At 34.2% G+C, this 16,441-nt stretch overlaps 5 protein-coding genes across 7 annotated transcripts; all 5 read right to left on the bottom strand.

Annotated features, from left to right (window-relative positions):
* Positions 1-1,714: 1,714 nt before the first annotated feature.
* On the bottom strand, positions 1,715-6,063 carry LOC132786009 (estradiol 17-beta-dehydrogenase 11-like). Of its 3 annotated transcripts, XM_060792373.1 has the most exons (6): positions 5,932-6,063; positions 5,672-5,848; positions 5,532-5,605; positions 5,167-5,473; positions 4,985-5,114; positions 1,715-1,957 (listed from the first exon to the last, which is right to left on the bottom strand). In XM_060792373.1, exons 3-5 carry the CDS (start codon positions 5,578-5,580, stop codon positions 5,009-5,011), a joined length of 462 nt encoding a protein of 153 aa, XP_060648356.1. In that variant the 5' UTR covers positions 5,581-5,605; positions 5,672-5,848; positions 5,932-6,063; the 3' UTR covers positions 1,715-1,957; positions 4,985-5,008. The 3 variants fall into 3 exon arrangements, with proteins under 3 accessions (XP_060648356.1, XP_060648354.1, XP_060648355.1); XM_060792371.1 differs by having other exon boundaries at positions 5,532-5,848; XM_060792372.1 differs by lacking the exon at positions 1,715-1,957 and having other exon boundaries at positions 4,807-5,114; positions 5,532-5,848.
* A 1,086-nt stretch (positions 6,064-7,149) lies between these two features.
* On the bottom strand, positions 7,150-8,830 carry LOC132787067 (estradiol 17-beta-dehydrogenase 11-like). Its single transcript, XM_060793951.1, has 6 exons — positions 8,500-8,830; positions 8,115-8,270; positions 7,878-8,054; positions 7,733-7,805; positions 7,362-7,668; positions 7,150-7,306 (listed from the first exon to the last, which is right to left on the bottom strand). The coding sequence occupies exons 1-6, from the start codon at positions 8,653-8,655 to the stop codon at positions 7,222-7,224; spliced, it is 954 nt and encodes a 317-aa protein (XP_060649934.1). The 5' UTR covers positions 8,656-8,830; the 3' UTR covers positions 7,150-7,221.
* A 139-nt stretch (positions 8,831-8,969) lies between these two features.
* LOC132787066 (estradiol 17-beta-dehydrogenase 11-like) lies at positions 8,970-11,722 on the bottom strand. The gene is made up of 6 exons (XM_060793950.1): positions 11,498-11,722; positions 10,977-11,132; positions 10,738-10,914; positions 10,596-10,668; positions 9,257-9,563; positions 8,970-9,194 (listed from the first exon to the last, which is right to left on the bottom strand). The coding sequence occupies exons 1-6, from the start codon at positions 11,654-11,656 to the stop codon at positions 9,089-9,091; spliced, it is 978 nt and encodes a 325-aa protein (XP_060649933.1). The 5' UTR covers positions 11,657-11,722; the 3' UTR covers positions 8,970-9,088.
* A 1,784-nt stretch (positions 11,723-13,506) lies between these two features.
* On the bottom strand, positions 13,507-13,953 carry LOC132785126 (hydroxysteroid 11-beta-dehydrogenase 1-like protein). The gene is made up of 2 exons (XM_060791119.1): positions 13,879-13,953; positions 13,507-13,817 (listed from the first exon to the last, which is right to left on the bottom strand). The coding sequence occupies exons 1-2, from the start codon at positions 13,904-13,906 to the stop codon at positions 13,507-13,509; spliced, it is 339 nt and encodes a 112-aa protein (XP_060647102.1). The 5' UTR covers positions 13,907-13,953.
* Positions 13,954-14,651: 698 nt separating this feature from the next.
* On the bottom strand, positions 14,652-16,173 carry LOC132785348 (estradiol 17-beta-dehydrogenase 11-like). Its single transcript, XM_060791414.1, has 6 exons — positions 15,944-16,173; positions 15,659-15,814; positions 15,420-15,596; positions 15,278-15,350; positions 14,889-15,195; positions 14,652-14,835 (listed from the first exon to the last, which is right to left on the bottom strand). The coding sequence occupies exons 1-6, from the start codon at positions 16,100-16,102 to the stop codon at positions 14,730-14,732; spliced, it is 978 nt and encodes a 325-aa protein (XP_060647397.1). The 5' UTR covers positions 16,103-16,173; the 3' UTR covers positions 14,652-14,729.
* Between the last annotated feature and the right edge of the window lie 268 nt (positions 16,174-16,441).

The following is a 16,441-nucleotide window of genomic DNA, read 5'->3' as shown; positions in this document are numbered from 1 at the left end:
GCATGTGGTCTTCTTCATTTTAATTGACATTTTAAGCGCTTATCTTAATGTATTTATATTATTATTATTATTTGTTTTGTTTTTCTTTTATATATTTAATTTATTTATTTACAATTTTTTTTTTATGTTTTTATTTATATACATTTAATTTATTATTTTACAATTTTTTTTATGTTTTTTTTTGTCTATATACATATTTTATTTATTTAATTTTTTAATTTTTGTTTTTATTTATTTGTTTTTTTTTTTTTTTTTATATTTTTGTTTTTATTTATTTGTTTTGTGTTTAATATTTTATTTATTTTTTTTTTAATTATTTCATTTTATTTTTTTGATTTTATTTTTTATTTTATTTTTATTTTTTCTTTTATTTTTATTTTTTATTTTTATTTTAAATTACCTTATTCATTTTCTTTATGTTGTGTTTATTTAAATTATTTTATTGTTTTCAGTTATCTTATAATTACAATAGAGTATTGACTACTATGACCTCCTCTACACTTTCAATTTACTTTATTTTATAGATTATTTACTTATTATTCATAGTTCGTAATTTCAGTACTGAAACTAATACTAAAACTACTGCACATATTATCTCTTTCTGCAGGGTATAAGAGAAAGAAATTTCTATTTAGCTCTGGAAAAGTGTCACTCTGTCACTGGCGGATCACACCAAAGCAGCATGCACTATAATGCGCTGGTGCTTTGACCTCTTGATATTCTACTACATCGTACATCGCACACACACGCACACTTACACACATGTATGTGCACACCAACAGACATGTGTGAGCCGAATAGGAGACGAAGTCGAACTGCCACATGTGTGCCTAGTTCAAAAATTGACAGCAAATTGACTGTATTTATAAACATTTAAATGCCACGCTCAATACGCACACACACACATACACACACAAATGACTGTGTGTGCGTGTGTGTACGCCCCCAAATGCATTTTAATATGCAATTTTTATGATTATTGTCCCAACTACCAAAAACGAGGCAGTTGAGCAACTTTACGAGCATATCCCATATTCCCTTTTGGGAGGGAGCGTGTGTAACTTCAGATTTTCGGTGGCATTTCGCTTACTCATTAAACCAGACAGTTCATCTGTCCATATGTCCGTCTGTCTGTCTGTCCGTCTGTCTGTTTGTCAGTTGACCCCCAGATCAGTATTTACTGTTCCGTTTAATTAGGTAAACATGTGATTTATGTGCTTGGCAATAGCAGAATTACATTCGTCGCATAGATCTCGTCGTTGCACTTGACAGTGCCTGGAGTGGAATCGCTGTGGTCCTATCTGTCTGTGTTTTGCATACCAAATCAATTGGATATCAAAAGTTTGCTACATTCTGCCCATCCAGCAGCCAAAATGTCATTAACCATTTTTAATTGGTTTTCCAGCACACGAGCACGACGGAATAAATTCTAATCTATTTGCAGATGAAAAACACAGCGACAATTTAATGACTCTTCGCATCGGACACTCGACTTAACAGGTTGCCAACTTTAGTGCTAACAGAAATTTCCTAAATATTAAATGATTTCAAAAATCAACTTCAAGAATAAGTTTCTTACAGTAAAAGTTTACGCTTCCAGGTCTTTCTTTAATATGTTTCCAATATCTGCTGAGAATAACACTACAAGAAAATCAGATACAGCATCCCCAGAAGGAAAGTTATCATCACAAAATGTCTTTCAAAGGGAAGCACTAGTAATCCTTTAGTCACTCAACAGGTATCCAGTTGATTTCCATATGTGCTGGGGACCTTCATTTGACAGGTAAGTGGGGAATTCATAACATACTTGATGTGCCGCAATCGCACAAAACTTCCCACGCACTGGGGACGCACTCATAATTCACGCCATCGTCAAAACGAGTGAAAATCGAATGTCTCCCAGCGGAGATTGGGTCGATAATCAGGCAAGGAAATGTGCCTCGTTTGTCCGCAGCCCCTAAAGATTACAAAAAAGTGCACGTTAGTGTCAAAAGACAAACAATAAACACCCAGCAAAGTTGTCGACTTAGAGAACTCTTCTGCCATCCCCTCGCCCTGCCGCTGACACCAAGCACATTTCACTTTTCAATCAGGCTGCCATTGAGGCGTTCCATGTGACACGTCGGGGACTCAACAGTCTATGCATCATTAACGCCTTTTTAATAGGAAATCAGAAATTATGCAAAGTCTAAGCAGTCGAAGCAGCAGAGAGACGTTCTCGTGGGGACAACATAATTGTGAGAGTCTTATTAGCCAATGCTTTCCCACAATTATCGCAGAGTTGTGTTTGTGTTTTTATTGGATTAGTCAAGGGAAATGAGAAGACGTAAGATGTGTGATTTAAATCAGATGTGATAATTAAATCTATAAGACAGTTGATAATTATGGAACAGTAATTTGCGTATCAAGAAACTGGAATATTTGTTGGTCTGTGGAAAAACTTATGTACAGTATTATTTCTCGTAACTTTTTTTCATATATTTCTACTCGCATATTCTTGACACAGGCTTAGCACTCTTGCTTTCTTTTATGGAACAATTTAAAAAACATACTCTAGGCGACACAATTTAAAGCAAAAGCATATGAAACACAAAGTTCATGCTGGCATCAGACTTGTTTCTTTTTATATTATTAATGCATTTTATAGTATTATTTTTTCATTTGCGTAAAGCGTTTCTTGCTTGTGTATTTTTTATTACTCTTAATTTTGCTAAAACTTAACATATACTCGTATGCATATCCTTGCATGCTGCGACCTGCAATATGAGTAAAAGCGACCCACATACATATTCCCCCCTCGTTCCTCACATATATTTCACTGACTCAAGGAAACGCAGACGCAGCAGGAATATAATACTATACAGGCACGACGTCCATCCTTGTTGCCAGCAACTGTAACGATATACACATGTATATATGTATACGAATTTCAAGTTGCATTGATAGCAAAAAATGTTTTAAATACTTATGCAACAAAAAAAAAGAAAAGAAACGAAAACCGAATATAAGTAACAACATCTAGGAAAATGCAGGAAGCATACAACGAAGTCGCACAGACAGCAGATGCCGTAGCAGAAGGTGAAAATATGCAAAGAACGCATGACAGCAGCACGACTACAAGTAAATGAATACGTATCTCTTTACGTTTTGGCCAAAAGATACAATGAACTAGAAATACTCTCAATAAAAATACTAAATCAAATTTAAATGTTTGGTGCTAAATTTTTGTATAGACCTCTTCTAAAATAATTGAGAAAAATATTTCGTTTTATTTACAAAAATGTTGCACATCAATTGAGAGAATTCTTAGGACTCCCCCCGTCAGTGTATGCAGGAAAAGCTTCATTTTAGCTGCAGCTCTTTAGCGACAACTAACGTTGACGGTGACGGAAGTGCTGGCAACATTTTTCTTAATGTGTTGCATTAATTCTGGAAGCATAAAGATACGAAATGCAGCAGCGGAACTGCAAGGCAGTTACATTTGCTTACGAATGCGTTGGCATTCATTTCTCTTTTTATTTTTGAGGCCAGGTAAAATCACTTTGGAATTATTACAACCAAAACAACATTTTAAAGAGTGGTTATTGTGCGTGGCCCCCGAAAGCTGTCATGTCTAATGAGTAATGCACGCTAAATGGGCGCCATTGTGTATGCAACAAAATGGGGCAGCTTTACATTAGTGCAAATAAAATGCAAAATCGTGTGATGAAATGTATAAGAATCACTTTATTAAGCTTTTTAATTTATTTAAATATGTATATATATATAAATCACGGTCTCCCTTATTGACCCCATAAAAGCTGCATAATGAGCAGCAAGCTGCAGCGAGCACAGACGACAATCCACACACAAAAACAAAGAAGACCGAGAGAGGGAGGAGTGAAGTAGGAGGAGCGTTGTATGTCTGCTGACAAGTTGATTGCATGTCGGTGCTGCTGCACAGTAACTTCAACAGCCACCAACCAGGCTGCAGTCAATGCAACCAAGCTGCCAAGCATTCAGGCTGCCAGCTGGCAAATGCAGACAACAAGGCCATAAACGCCTGCCTGAGATACAAAGCCAGACCGAACCACAGAATGAAGCATAATTATTTGTTGAAAAACAAAAACAAACTGCGACTGCGGACCTTAAGTATCTTTAAAATGTTTTTAATGAAATGAAATGAAATGAAATGAATTTGCTTCTTTAGACAGAGATTCGTAGGCTATATAAACACAATTCTGCAATCATATATACCATTTAAAATTACATATTAAATGCAACATATATCGTTTTTTTAACTCTTTAGCTTACAGAATAAACGAAACATTAAAGCATAGCTCAAGAAGCAAATTTTAATTGCAATCAATTAACTTTTGTTGCGAAGCTATCAACCGTCTCACATACAAAACAATTTCTTAACAGCTTAAATGGCAACAAAGCGCTATGGTTTAATTAACTTTATATATTGTATTATACTTTACATAACTTAACTTAACTTAACTCACTTAGAGTCTTCTAGATAACATATGTTGTCTCAGCTCCGATCTCTACTATTGATCAATCTAGACTGTGAACAAGTTTAATGACGTATAAGATTGCGTTCGATGTAAATTTTCCGGTTTTGATGCTTAATGCGTGTTAATTGTAAGCATTTTGTTATTGCAAAGCTCAATGCAGAGCTACAAAGACTCATAATTTTTCTTCACGTAGTGCTTTTATGAAAACCTAGTCGACAGACAAGTACAACAACGAACTCAATTAGTTTATGCAGAAATGCAAGCCAACATGATTTTAATTACACTAATTGTGATCAACATTTATTTTTGAATAGTTGCATTTGCTAGTGTTACTAGTGAGTTTAGAAAAACTAATTGTAACATACAGTAAGTATTTTCTCTTCCGTACTCAATAAGCTGTTACTGGACACCCAAGAGAAGCAAAATGGGCGATCAACAAACAACTAAGCAACAAGACAATGTATATTTCGATATTAATATCTCACCAATCCCAATATGTTATTATAATATTATACACCAAGTATCATCGACTCTTCTTGCATCTCACAGAATGATCGAAACATTTTGGATGTGACCAAAAGAAACAGTCTCTCCTGCCAGTTGATGGGAAGTAAGCTGCAAACAATTAACATTAATCTATTATCTTTATCAAGCATTGTCAACTTACTTCCAAATTCGATATAATATATCCACAATATATGGAAGTTTAATTTCCCTTTCTCCAGCGAGCATTCCCCAAACTATGCGACGAGCTGCCGTTTTTCCTTTAATCAAGGGATAAACTCGATTCACCTTGATAGCATAGCCAAGTTTAGAGACCTCATCGTTGGTGTCCAAGAACGATGGCAATACCGTTGTGACATGGATGTCATTCTGTTTCTCCAGAGCTAATTCCAAGCGCAGAGTCTTCATATGACCGGTTGCACCACATTTGCTTGCCGTATAAGCAGTATTGTAAGCCAAGGGAAATAGACCTGCAGAAAATGAAAGTTATCACAAAAGTCATTTGAAAACAAAACATTGTAATATTACTCATCGCTGAGCTTATGGTTACTATATGTCCTTTGCGCAATCTCTTCATAGTGGGCAGAAACGCAGCCTTCTGTCTGTAAACATTAATGAACATTTTGTTATAGAGCCAACAATTACTCGTTACGAATTATTTGACTCACCCAAAAGTGCGAAGTCAAATTAACATTAATCATTCGTTGCACATCATCCGGTTCAGGATCTAAAGGATTGCGCAACAAAATTACGCCTGCATTGTTAATAAGAATTGTAACCGAACCAAGATCTCGCACAACATTCGCCTCAAGATCAGATACTTCAGCAAAACTGGTAACATTCACCTTAATTAAAAATCAAATTAAATTAAAAAAAAAAATAAACTAAATTATTAATAATTTAAATAAAATTGGACTGCAATATTTACCTTATAAGCTTTGGCTTTTACTCTGGATATCTCGTGAATTTGTCTAACAGTTTCTTCAGCGCCTTCTATGTTAACATCCACCACGGCTAAATGACAACCGCGTTTGGCAAGTTCCAATGCTAGAGCCCGACCTAGTCCACCTGCAGCCCCGGTCACCTTCATTATTTCGGATTACAATAAAATAACTTTTTTTATCTTAATAAGTTTGAGATAATGGTCTTAAAATTATTCTTTACATTTTTAACTGAACATTTTTACATCTTTACATTTCTATCTCACATTAATTGTAGCATTAATTTATATGAGCAATAATTTCACGATTTGTATAGATACAAATCTAAGAAATTCACTCGAAATAAACTTAATTGAAGCTTTCTTAACATTTCCGTACTTACCACAGCCACCTCACCTGTGATGCTCTTGGTGGATTTGCAAATGAAACATCCACAAATTTTGGTTAAGATTGCAGCTAATAGCAGCAGCGGAGTAGACAGAACAATCAGAATTACACCTAAAGTTCTCAATAGTTTAATCAGCATATTAACAGCTTCCATTTTCTAAGCAACAGCAGCAAAAACTCTTAAAAAAATTAATTATTTTTCTCTGCGATTTCTTGCGAAAATGTTATGTTGACTGCGCGACAGTTTAATATCGTGTGAGCCATGCTAGATAACGATTTGAATACTTTCGGTAAATGTGTCGTTAACACAAACTCGTTTTAAAACTACTATTCAAATTATTTTTTCCGATGTATGTAAATACAAACAAAGTTGTCTATGAAGCAATTTCTGGTATTGCAAAGAAATGTGTCTAGATTAATTGAAATTTTTTTTAATTTACAATTTACAACATTTCTACACCGAAATGAATGTTTCTAATCTATCAAATTATAAAAACTTCTATAAATCTATTATCAAAGAAATTAATAATTAATAAAGGCTGCCTGTTTAGCTATTGAGCCAGCACCTACCATTTGGTGTACAACTTCGACATCTTTGTGTACTTCTATGTCATTTTTAATAAATGCATTTATCATATCACTAGGATTAATTACAAATCTTACGAAGGATTTGAGCTTGGACGACTCTTTTGGGAATAAAAGTTTCCCAAATAAGAGTTACTACAATAATTATATAAAATAAATCTGCTGTACATGTTATATGACAGCTTAAATATATTAAAATAAATCTAATAGAATTCTGAGTAATTCGTTTGATTGCAAATAAGTTTATTAGTGTTTCTAGCAAAAAAAAAGCACAGTTTTGGAAGTCAAACATTCAAATATATGTACTACGCGAAGTTTTTTTTAAATTTAAGAAATATTTTTGAGGTAGTTAAGAGAATCAGTCCCTCCTGCCATTTGATAGGAAGTAAGCTGTAAAAAAAATTTCAAATTATTCCAATGCCATTCTCAACCATTCCTGACTTACTTCAATATGCGATGTAAGGTATCGACAAAATAGGGAAGTTTTATTTCCCTTTCCCCAGCGAGCATTCCGCGAACTATGCGATTAGCTGCCTCTTTCCCTTTAATCAAGGGATACACTCGATTCGCCTTAATTACGTGAACCATCTGAGAAATCTCATCGTTAGTGTCCAGAAACGATGGCATTACCGTGGTGACGTGGATGTTATGCTGTTTTTCCAGAGCTAGTTCCATTCGCAACGCCTTCATATGGCCGGTGGCACCAAATTTCGATGCAGTGTAAGCAGTATTAAAGGGCAAGGGTACTAGACCTTCACATGATACAAGTCTACGTTAACTTTAAAAAAGTCTTCTCATTTAAAAAAAAAAACTTACCTCCCACAGAACTGATGGTAACAATGTTTCCCTTTCGCAATTTCTTCATTGTGGGCAGAAAAGCAAATTTCGTCTGTATAACAAATGATATGTATATATATTTAATTATTAGGCCAATACATAATTGTACAAACATTCAACTCACCCAAAAGTGTGATGTCAAATTGACATCGATCATCTTTTGCACATCTTCTGGAGCGGGATCCAAAGGTTTACTGTGCAACAGAATACCCGCATTGTTGATGAGAATAGTAACCGAACCAAGATCAAGCTCAACACTTTTCTGAAGATCAGTTATTTCAGCAAAACTCGTAACATTTACCTTGAACGCAAATCAAATTAATTAATTTAATTTCTTATCAAATTGGAGCCTTCTAATTACCTTATAAGCTATAGCTTTTACTCTGGATATCTCGTGAATTTGTCTAACAGTTTCTTCAGCGCCTTCTATGTTAACATCCACCACGGCTATATGACAACCGCGTTTGGCAAGTTCCAGTGCTATAGCCCGACCTAATCCACCTGCAGCCCCGGTCACCTATAAAATATAAAATGAAAAAATTTGCCAAGTATTTATTATGAAAAAAAAATACTACAATTTCGTGCCGTGTTTTAGCTGTACAAAGTTCATACCGTAACATACAAACTTTTAATTTCATATTATTTTTCCAAATACGATTTCCAACAATTCGTGATAAATAATATGAACATAAGTACAATTAAGTTATGAATATAGTTTATAATTTTCCAAACAAGTGGGTACTTACCACAGCCACCTCATTTGCGATGCTCTTAGTGGGTTTGCAAATGATACATTCCCAGATTTTTGATAAAATTATGAATATTAGTAGCAGCGGACTAAATAAAACTAGCATAATTATCAGCAATGCAGTCAATAATCTAATAAACTGATCTCTCTCCATATTCCAAGTAACACAGCAAAAAGTTTTTTAATTCTTTCTGTAGCTGAAAGTATGTGTTAATCACGCAACACTTAAGACTCGAATGCCGATACATTATAGCACTTACCTCTGCTGTGCTTAGCACAAATTTTCATAAGATGATTCATATTAACTCAGAGCAAGTCTAAAGGTAATAGTAGAGCACAACACGATAGCTGTAGATAGCTACTTTTTTTTAAAACACAAATGTATTCAAACATTTAATTATTTTAGAAGTCAATGGCGTTTATGGTGCAGGTCATTTTTATAATTATTGTAAAAAAAAATCGTATAATATCACGATAAACAAAAAAATTGCCATCGAATATGTTCGACTCTTAGATACATAGAAAATAATTAATCCACATTTTTATGCGATTTGCACTGAAATCCAATCCAAAATTAAATTGTCAAATCACTGTTTGGGGACATTAGAATTCAAGCTGATTTCTTTATACGACAGAAACTTATTAGAGGCAGATATGAGAATCAGTCTCTCCTGCCAGCTGAGAGGAAGTAAGCTGCAAATAATTTTAAATTAATTAATTAATTCTAATATCATTATCAAACATTCACAACTTACTTCAAAATGCGATGCAAAATATCCACTATGAATGGAATCTTTATTTCCCTCTCTCCAGCGAGCATTCCTTTAACTATGCGAGTAGCTGCCATTTGTCCTTTAATCAGGGGATACAGTCGATTCATCTTGCTAATGTTGGCAAGGTCAGACATCTCATCGTTGGTGTCCAGAATCATTGGCATTACCGTGGTGACATGGATGTCATGTTGCTTCTCTACAGCTAATTCCAATTGCAATGCCTTCATATGACCGGTAGCACCAAATTTGGTTGCAGTGTAAGTGGTATGATAAGCAAAGGGTAATAGACCTGGATTTATTGCAATTTAACACAGAAATAATTAAAAACAAGCAAGAAAGCTACAGTCGAGTGTGCTCGACTGTGAGATACCCGCTACGCATTTTTAATAAAAGCAAAATATTACGGTAATAATCTCAAAATATTAAAAATAAATATGCATGTATTCTCGATCGGGATTTGAACTCGAGCACTACCGACCGGGTGGTTAAAAAAAAAAAGTTTGTACCTCGAGCGGGCTCGAACCACAACATGCTCGGCTTGCACTCTACCACCTGAGCTATCGCATTGCTTATGAAGCCCCTATGCATACAGATACTAATATAGACGAGCATGTATATACGTACAATACATACATAGAAGGCGGTTTTGCCCATACAAAAGTATTTCTTTAATTAAATCCACAATTTTTATTTATAATTGTTGTAAATACGATTAAAAAAAAAAAATAAAAAAGTTTGTACCCCGAGCGGGCTCGAACCCGAGTTCCTCGAGTACCACAACGCAGTGCCTCTATGCATACAGATACAAATATAGAGGCGAGCATGTATATACGTATACGCATACATCCAACACCTGCATAGAAGGCGTTTTTGCCCATACAAAACTATTTCTTTAATAACTTAAACAATTTTTATCTGATCGCAACCAAATTTTCAGGAATCACAAATTGTCACACCATTGTTGTTATTGTATATACCAAAATTGTCACGTCTAGCTTTAATATTACTCTTGTTATTATTGATTTGCAGGAGTGGGCGTGGCAAAAATTTTAAATAAACATAACAAATACTCTCGAAAAAAAATTATAGCTCTATCTCTTATAGTCTCTGAGATCTAGGTGTTCATACGGACAGACGGACATGGCTATATCGTCTCGGCTATTGATGCTGATCAAGAATATATATATAGGGTCGGAGATGCCTCCTTCTACCTGTTACATACATTTCCTGCCGGCACAAAGTTATAATACCCTTCTACCCTATGGGTGGCGGGTATAAAAAGCTCTTGAAATTAAACATATACCGATTAAGCAACACTTACTCGCCGCTGAACTGATGGTAACAATGTTTCCCTTTCGCAACCTCTTCATTGTGGGCAGAAACACAGTCTTCGTCTACATGTATTAAAAAGTATCTAATTACTTGACAAAAAATACAAAACTTGTATCAATCATTTGACTTACCCAAAAGTGCGATGTCAAATTGACGTCTATCATTCGTTGCACATCCTCCGGTGCAGGATCTAAACGATTACGCAGCAGCAGAATACCCGCATTATTGATTAGAATTGTAACCATACCAAGATCTCGTGTAACTTTAGCATTAAGATCAGTTATTTGAGTAAAACTGGTTACATTCACCTTGAATATAAATCAATTTAATCACACTTAATTTTCTTATTAAATGAAATATCTCTAATTACCTTATAAGCTTTTGCTTTTACTCTGGAAATCTGGTGAATTTTTTCTACAGTTTCCTCGGCGCCATTTATGTCAATATCTACCACGGCTACATGGCATCCGAATCCGGCCAGTTCCAATGCTATAGCCCGACCTAGTCCATGAGCTGCCCCAGTCACCTGTAATATATAATATAAATAATAATATAGCAACTATGTATATTAATGTGAATTCATAGAAATTAATGATGACGAATCTCAAACTAATTTCCCTATAAAGAAAATAATCTTGTCTATGTGCCCTCGTAAGCTTCGGCCCTATCTTCCTATTAAATCAATCGCTATATCAATGATTTATATATATGGGTTTTTTAATCGCTGTACGCACTTCGCTTGCATATTCATAAATATGTATTAGCTTTAATACATAGAACTATATTACAATAGTAAACAGTTCCAAACGTTACCTCATTATAGATAGATTTTTAATAATCAATTCATTATTAATACCAATATTATAATTTTCAAAACAATTAAACACTTACCACAGCCACCTCGCCGATGATACTCTTGGGGGATTTATATTTGAAACATTCTCCGATTTTTGATAACATTACGGCTAATAGTAACACCGGAGTAGATAGAGCAAAACCAATTACCAGCAATGTAGTCAATAGTTTAATCAACTGATTTTGAATCTCCATCTTCAAAAACAAAAACAGCAAAACCTTTTTATTTATTTTCCGAACTATGTGTTGATCGCGCGACAGTTAATCTTCGAATGAATCGAATCGCGCTAAACTCTGATGCGAATTACATTGATCATTGGCTTAAATCGAGCTGTGTTCAAACACATTCTAGAATAATTAGAAACTTGATTTTAGTTAGTTGGTCTCATTAAATTAATTTGTTAGTACTAAATTCTTTATTTAATCATTTAAATTAAGCATAAGAATAAATTTAAAAATTAGCTTCAAGTATATTCGAGTATTAGATACCTGCTACATAAGTGATCATTTAAATCATGGATAAGAATAAATTAAAAAATTAGCTTCACGTATACTCGAGTATTAGATACCAGCTACATTTAATTGATGTATACAAATTAATTGTTAAGCGTATCAAAATAGAGATTGTAAAGATTTTCTTAATGAATTTGCGAATAAAAATTTGCGAAATTTTAATTACCATAGTAGTAGGCTATACGCTAATAGTGCAGAGGAGTGGGAATTGTAAAAATAATTGACAGCGGACAACGTAAATAGAATTATGACCAATCTTTATCTTTCAAGCATCACTAACGAAAACTTAATATACTTAGACTTCTCATAATCTGAAATAGCACAATTTGATTAGTTGAAGCTATTCATATCACCCTGCAGAGACTACGAGAAACACAATATGAACTTGTTTATATTAAACTTAATCAATAGCGCAAATTGTCGATTACTCTCAGACATACATTTCTACTCACTTGTTTACTACATGTTTTGCCAGGCATAAACAATATACAGCACATTATTTAAATTTACACATTTCATTTAATCACGGGAATCAGTTTATGTCCCGCATAAGCATGGATAATCTCAATCATCTCCTTGTTGGTGTCCAAAAATATTGGCATTGCCGTGGTTAAATTATGTTGTGCTATTTATCTAAATCTAGCTCCAAGCGAAGAGTTTTCATGTGACCGGTTGAACCAAATTTACTCGCAGTGTAAGCGGTATTATAGGCCATGGGGCAGAGATCTACATTGATCAATGGAAAAATAATGCAAATTTCAAAAACATTCTGATCGAAGAACACTTACATGAAGCTAAACTGTTTCCTTTTCGCAGTTTCTTCATTTCATAAAAGAAAAAACAATTGTTATGTTAATAAGTTTGGATGAAGCAGGTGAAATCTCTGCACTTGTTAAAAATATTGTGAGAACGCAAATTTGTTTTTAATGATGATAACAAATATCACAATTTAAAACAAATTTGTATTATAACAAGTTTTTATTTTTTGGCTTACTGCGTAAGATTTCATCAACACTAATTTAATGATTTATTAGATTCACGACCAAAGCAATTTAAAATTCTTACCACAGCTACCTCACCAACGATGCTTTTGGTGGATTTGTAAATTTACAAAAAATAGTAACAAGAATAAATATGAATAACATAGGAATAGCTTTTAAGTAACAATTTTTTAAGCGAGGATTCTTGTGTGGAGATTTTTGGGGTTGCATTTTTTTGTATTCTCTTTACATGCTGCCTGTTTAGCTATTTAGCCATTATGTCAGACATCCAATTAAGCACCTACCATTGAGTGTACAACTTCGACATCTTTAAAACAAAACTAATAGAATTTTGAGTAATTCGTTTAAATGTCAAATTAGCAGACAAACAAACAAAAACAGTTGGGAAATCAAGCATTTAAGTGAAGTTTTTTTTAAATTTAAGAAATATTTTAGAGGTAGTTAGGAGAATCAGTCCCTCCTGCCAATTGATCGAAAGTAATCTGGAAACAATTTCAAATTACTCCAATGCCATTCTCAACCATTCCCGACTTACTTCAAAATGCGATGAAAGGTATCGACAAAATAGGGAAGTTTTATTTCCCTTTCCCCAGCGAGCATTCCCCGAACTATGCGATTAGCTGCCGATTTCCATTTAATCAAGGGATACACTCGATCCGCTTTAATTGCGTGAACCATCTGAGAAATCTCATCGTTGGTGTCCAGAAACGATGGCATTACCGTGGTGACGTGGATGTTATGCTGTTTTTCCAGAGCTAGTTCCATTCGCAACGCCTTCATATGCCCGGTGGCACCAAATTTTGATGCAGTGTAAGCAGTATTAAATGGCAGTGGTAATATACCTTCACATAATACAAGTCTACGTTAACTTAAAAAAAGTCTTCTCATGTTAAAAATACTTACCTCCCATGTCGTTTATGCTGCAGGTCATTTTTATACCCGCTACCCATAGGGTAGAAGGGTATTATAACTTTGTGCCGGCAGGAAATGTATGTAACTGGTAGAAGGAGGAATCTTCGACCCTATGAGTGATATATATTGTTGATCAGCATCAATAGCCGAGACGATCTAGTCATGTCCGTCTGTCTGTCTGTGTATCTGTCCGTCTGTCCGTATGAAACACTGGATCTCAGAGACTATAAGAGACAGAGCTATAATTTTTTTCCGATAGCATTTGTTATGTTTGCATGCATATCACGTTTGTTTCAAATTTTTGCCACGCCCACTTCCGCCCTCGCAAATACAAAAAAATCGAATAACAAACGTAATTTTAAAGCATTTTGGTATATACAATAATAACAATAGTATTTATGATTCCTGAAAATTTGGTTGCGATCAGATAAAAATTGTGGAAGTTATTAAAGAAATACCTTTGTTTGGGAAAGAACGCCTATATACTAGGGGTCTTAGTTGCTTTGGCTGACAATCTGGTATATTGTGCAGTCTATGGTATATTTTCAATGAGGTAATTTATCGATATACGAAATATACCATTTAGTATATTTTTAATATTTTTGTATCATTTTTGGTATAAAACCGCAATATTTTGCTTTTAATTTAAAATGGGTAGCGGGTATCTCACAGTCGAGCACACTCGACTGTAACTTTCTTACTTGTTATAATTATTGTTCAAAAAATTGTATAATATCACAATAAAAAAAAACAATAAAAATTACCATAGAATATGCTCGACTCTTAGATACCAGGAATTAATTGATGAACATTGTTATCCAATCCAAAATTAAATTGTCAAATCACTGTTTGGGGATCTTAGCATTCAAGCTGATTTCTTTATACGACAGAAACATATTAGAGGCAAATAAAAGAACCAGTCTCTCCTGCCAGCTGAGAGGAAGTAAGCTGCAAATAATTTAAATTAATTCTAATATCATCATCAAACATTCACAACTTACTTCAAAATACGATGCAAAATATCCACTATGAATGGAATCTTTATTTCCCTCTCCCCAGCGAGCATTCCCTTAACTATCCGACGAGCTACCGTTTCTCCTCTAATCAAGGGATACAGTCGATTTACCTTGCTAATGTAAGCAAGTTCAGACACCTCATCGTTGGTGTCCAGAAACATTGGCATTACCGTGGTGACATGGATGTCATGCTGTTTCTCTACAGCTAATTCCAATTGCAATGCCTTCATATGGCCGGTAGCACCAAATTTGGTTGCAGTGTAAGTGGTATGATAGGCAAAGGGTAATAGACCTGGATTTATTACAATTTAACACAGAAATAATTAAAAATAAAGCTCTGGAAATTAAACATATACCGATTAAGCAACACTTACTCGACGCTGAACTGATTGTAACAATGTTCCCCTTTCGCAACCTCTTGATTGTGGGCAGAAACACAGTCTTCGTCTACATGTATTAAAAAGTATCTAATTACTTGACAAAAAATACAAAACTTGTATCAATCATTTGACTTACCCAAAAGTGCGATGTCAAATTGACATCAATCATTCGTTGCACTTCCTCTGGTGCAGGATCTAAAGGATTGCGCAACAAAATTACGCCTGCATTGTTAATAAGAATTGTAACCGAACCAAGATCTCGTGTAACTTTAGCATTAAGATCAGTTATTTGAGTAAAACTGGTTACATTCACCTTGAATATAAATCAATTTAATCACACTTAATTTTCTTATTAAATGAAATATCTCTAATTACCTTATAAGCTTTTGCTTTTACTCTGGAAATCTGGTGAATTTTTTCTACGGTTTCCTCGGCGCCCTTTATGTCAATATCTACCACGGCTATATGACATCCGAGTTCGGCCAGTTCCAATGCTATAGCCCGACCTAGTCCATGAGCAGCCCCGGTCACCTGTAATATAAATAATAATATAGCAACTATAGTACACAGTTCTAAACGATAAGTATAATAAGTATATTTTAAATAATCAATTCATTATTAATACCAATGTTATAATTTTCAAAACAATTAAGTACTTACCACAGCCACCTCACCGATGATACTCTTGGGGGATTTATATTTGAAACATTCGCCGATTTTTGATAACATTACGGCCAATAGTAACACCGGAGTAGATAGAGCAAAACCAATTACCAGCAATGTAGCCAATAGTTTAATCAACTGATTTTGAATCTCCATTTTAAGTTTTTTTTATTTTATTTTCCAATCTATGTGTTGATCGCGCGACAGTTAAACGTCGAATGAATCGAATTGCGCTAAACTGTGATACGAATTGCTTCGCACTTTGGCTTAAATGCAGCTGTGTTCAAACACGTTCTAGAACAATTAGAAACTGGATTTCAATTAGTAGGCCACATTCAATTAATTGTTATTACTAACATCTTTATTTAATAATTTAAATTAAGCATAAGAGTATTAGATACCCGCTACATTTAATTAATCATTTAAATCATGCATAAGAATAAATTAATAAATTAGCTTGAAGTATACTCGAGATACCTGCTACATTTAATTAAT

The sequence above is a fragment of the Drosophila nasuta genome, chromosome 2R (assembly GCF_023558535.2).
Source record: "Drosophila nasuta strain 15112-1781.00 chromosome 2R, ASM2355853v1, whole genome shotgun sequence".
Taxonomy (NCBI): domain Eukaryota; kingdom Metazoa; phylum Arthropoda; class Insecta; order Diptera; family Drosophilidae; genus Drosophila; species Drosophila nasuta.
This window is presented reverse-complemented; position numbering and strand designations above follow the sequence as displayed.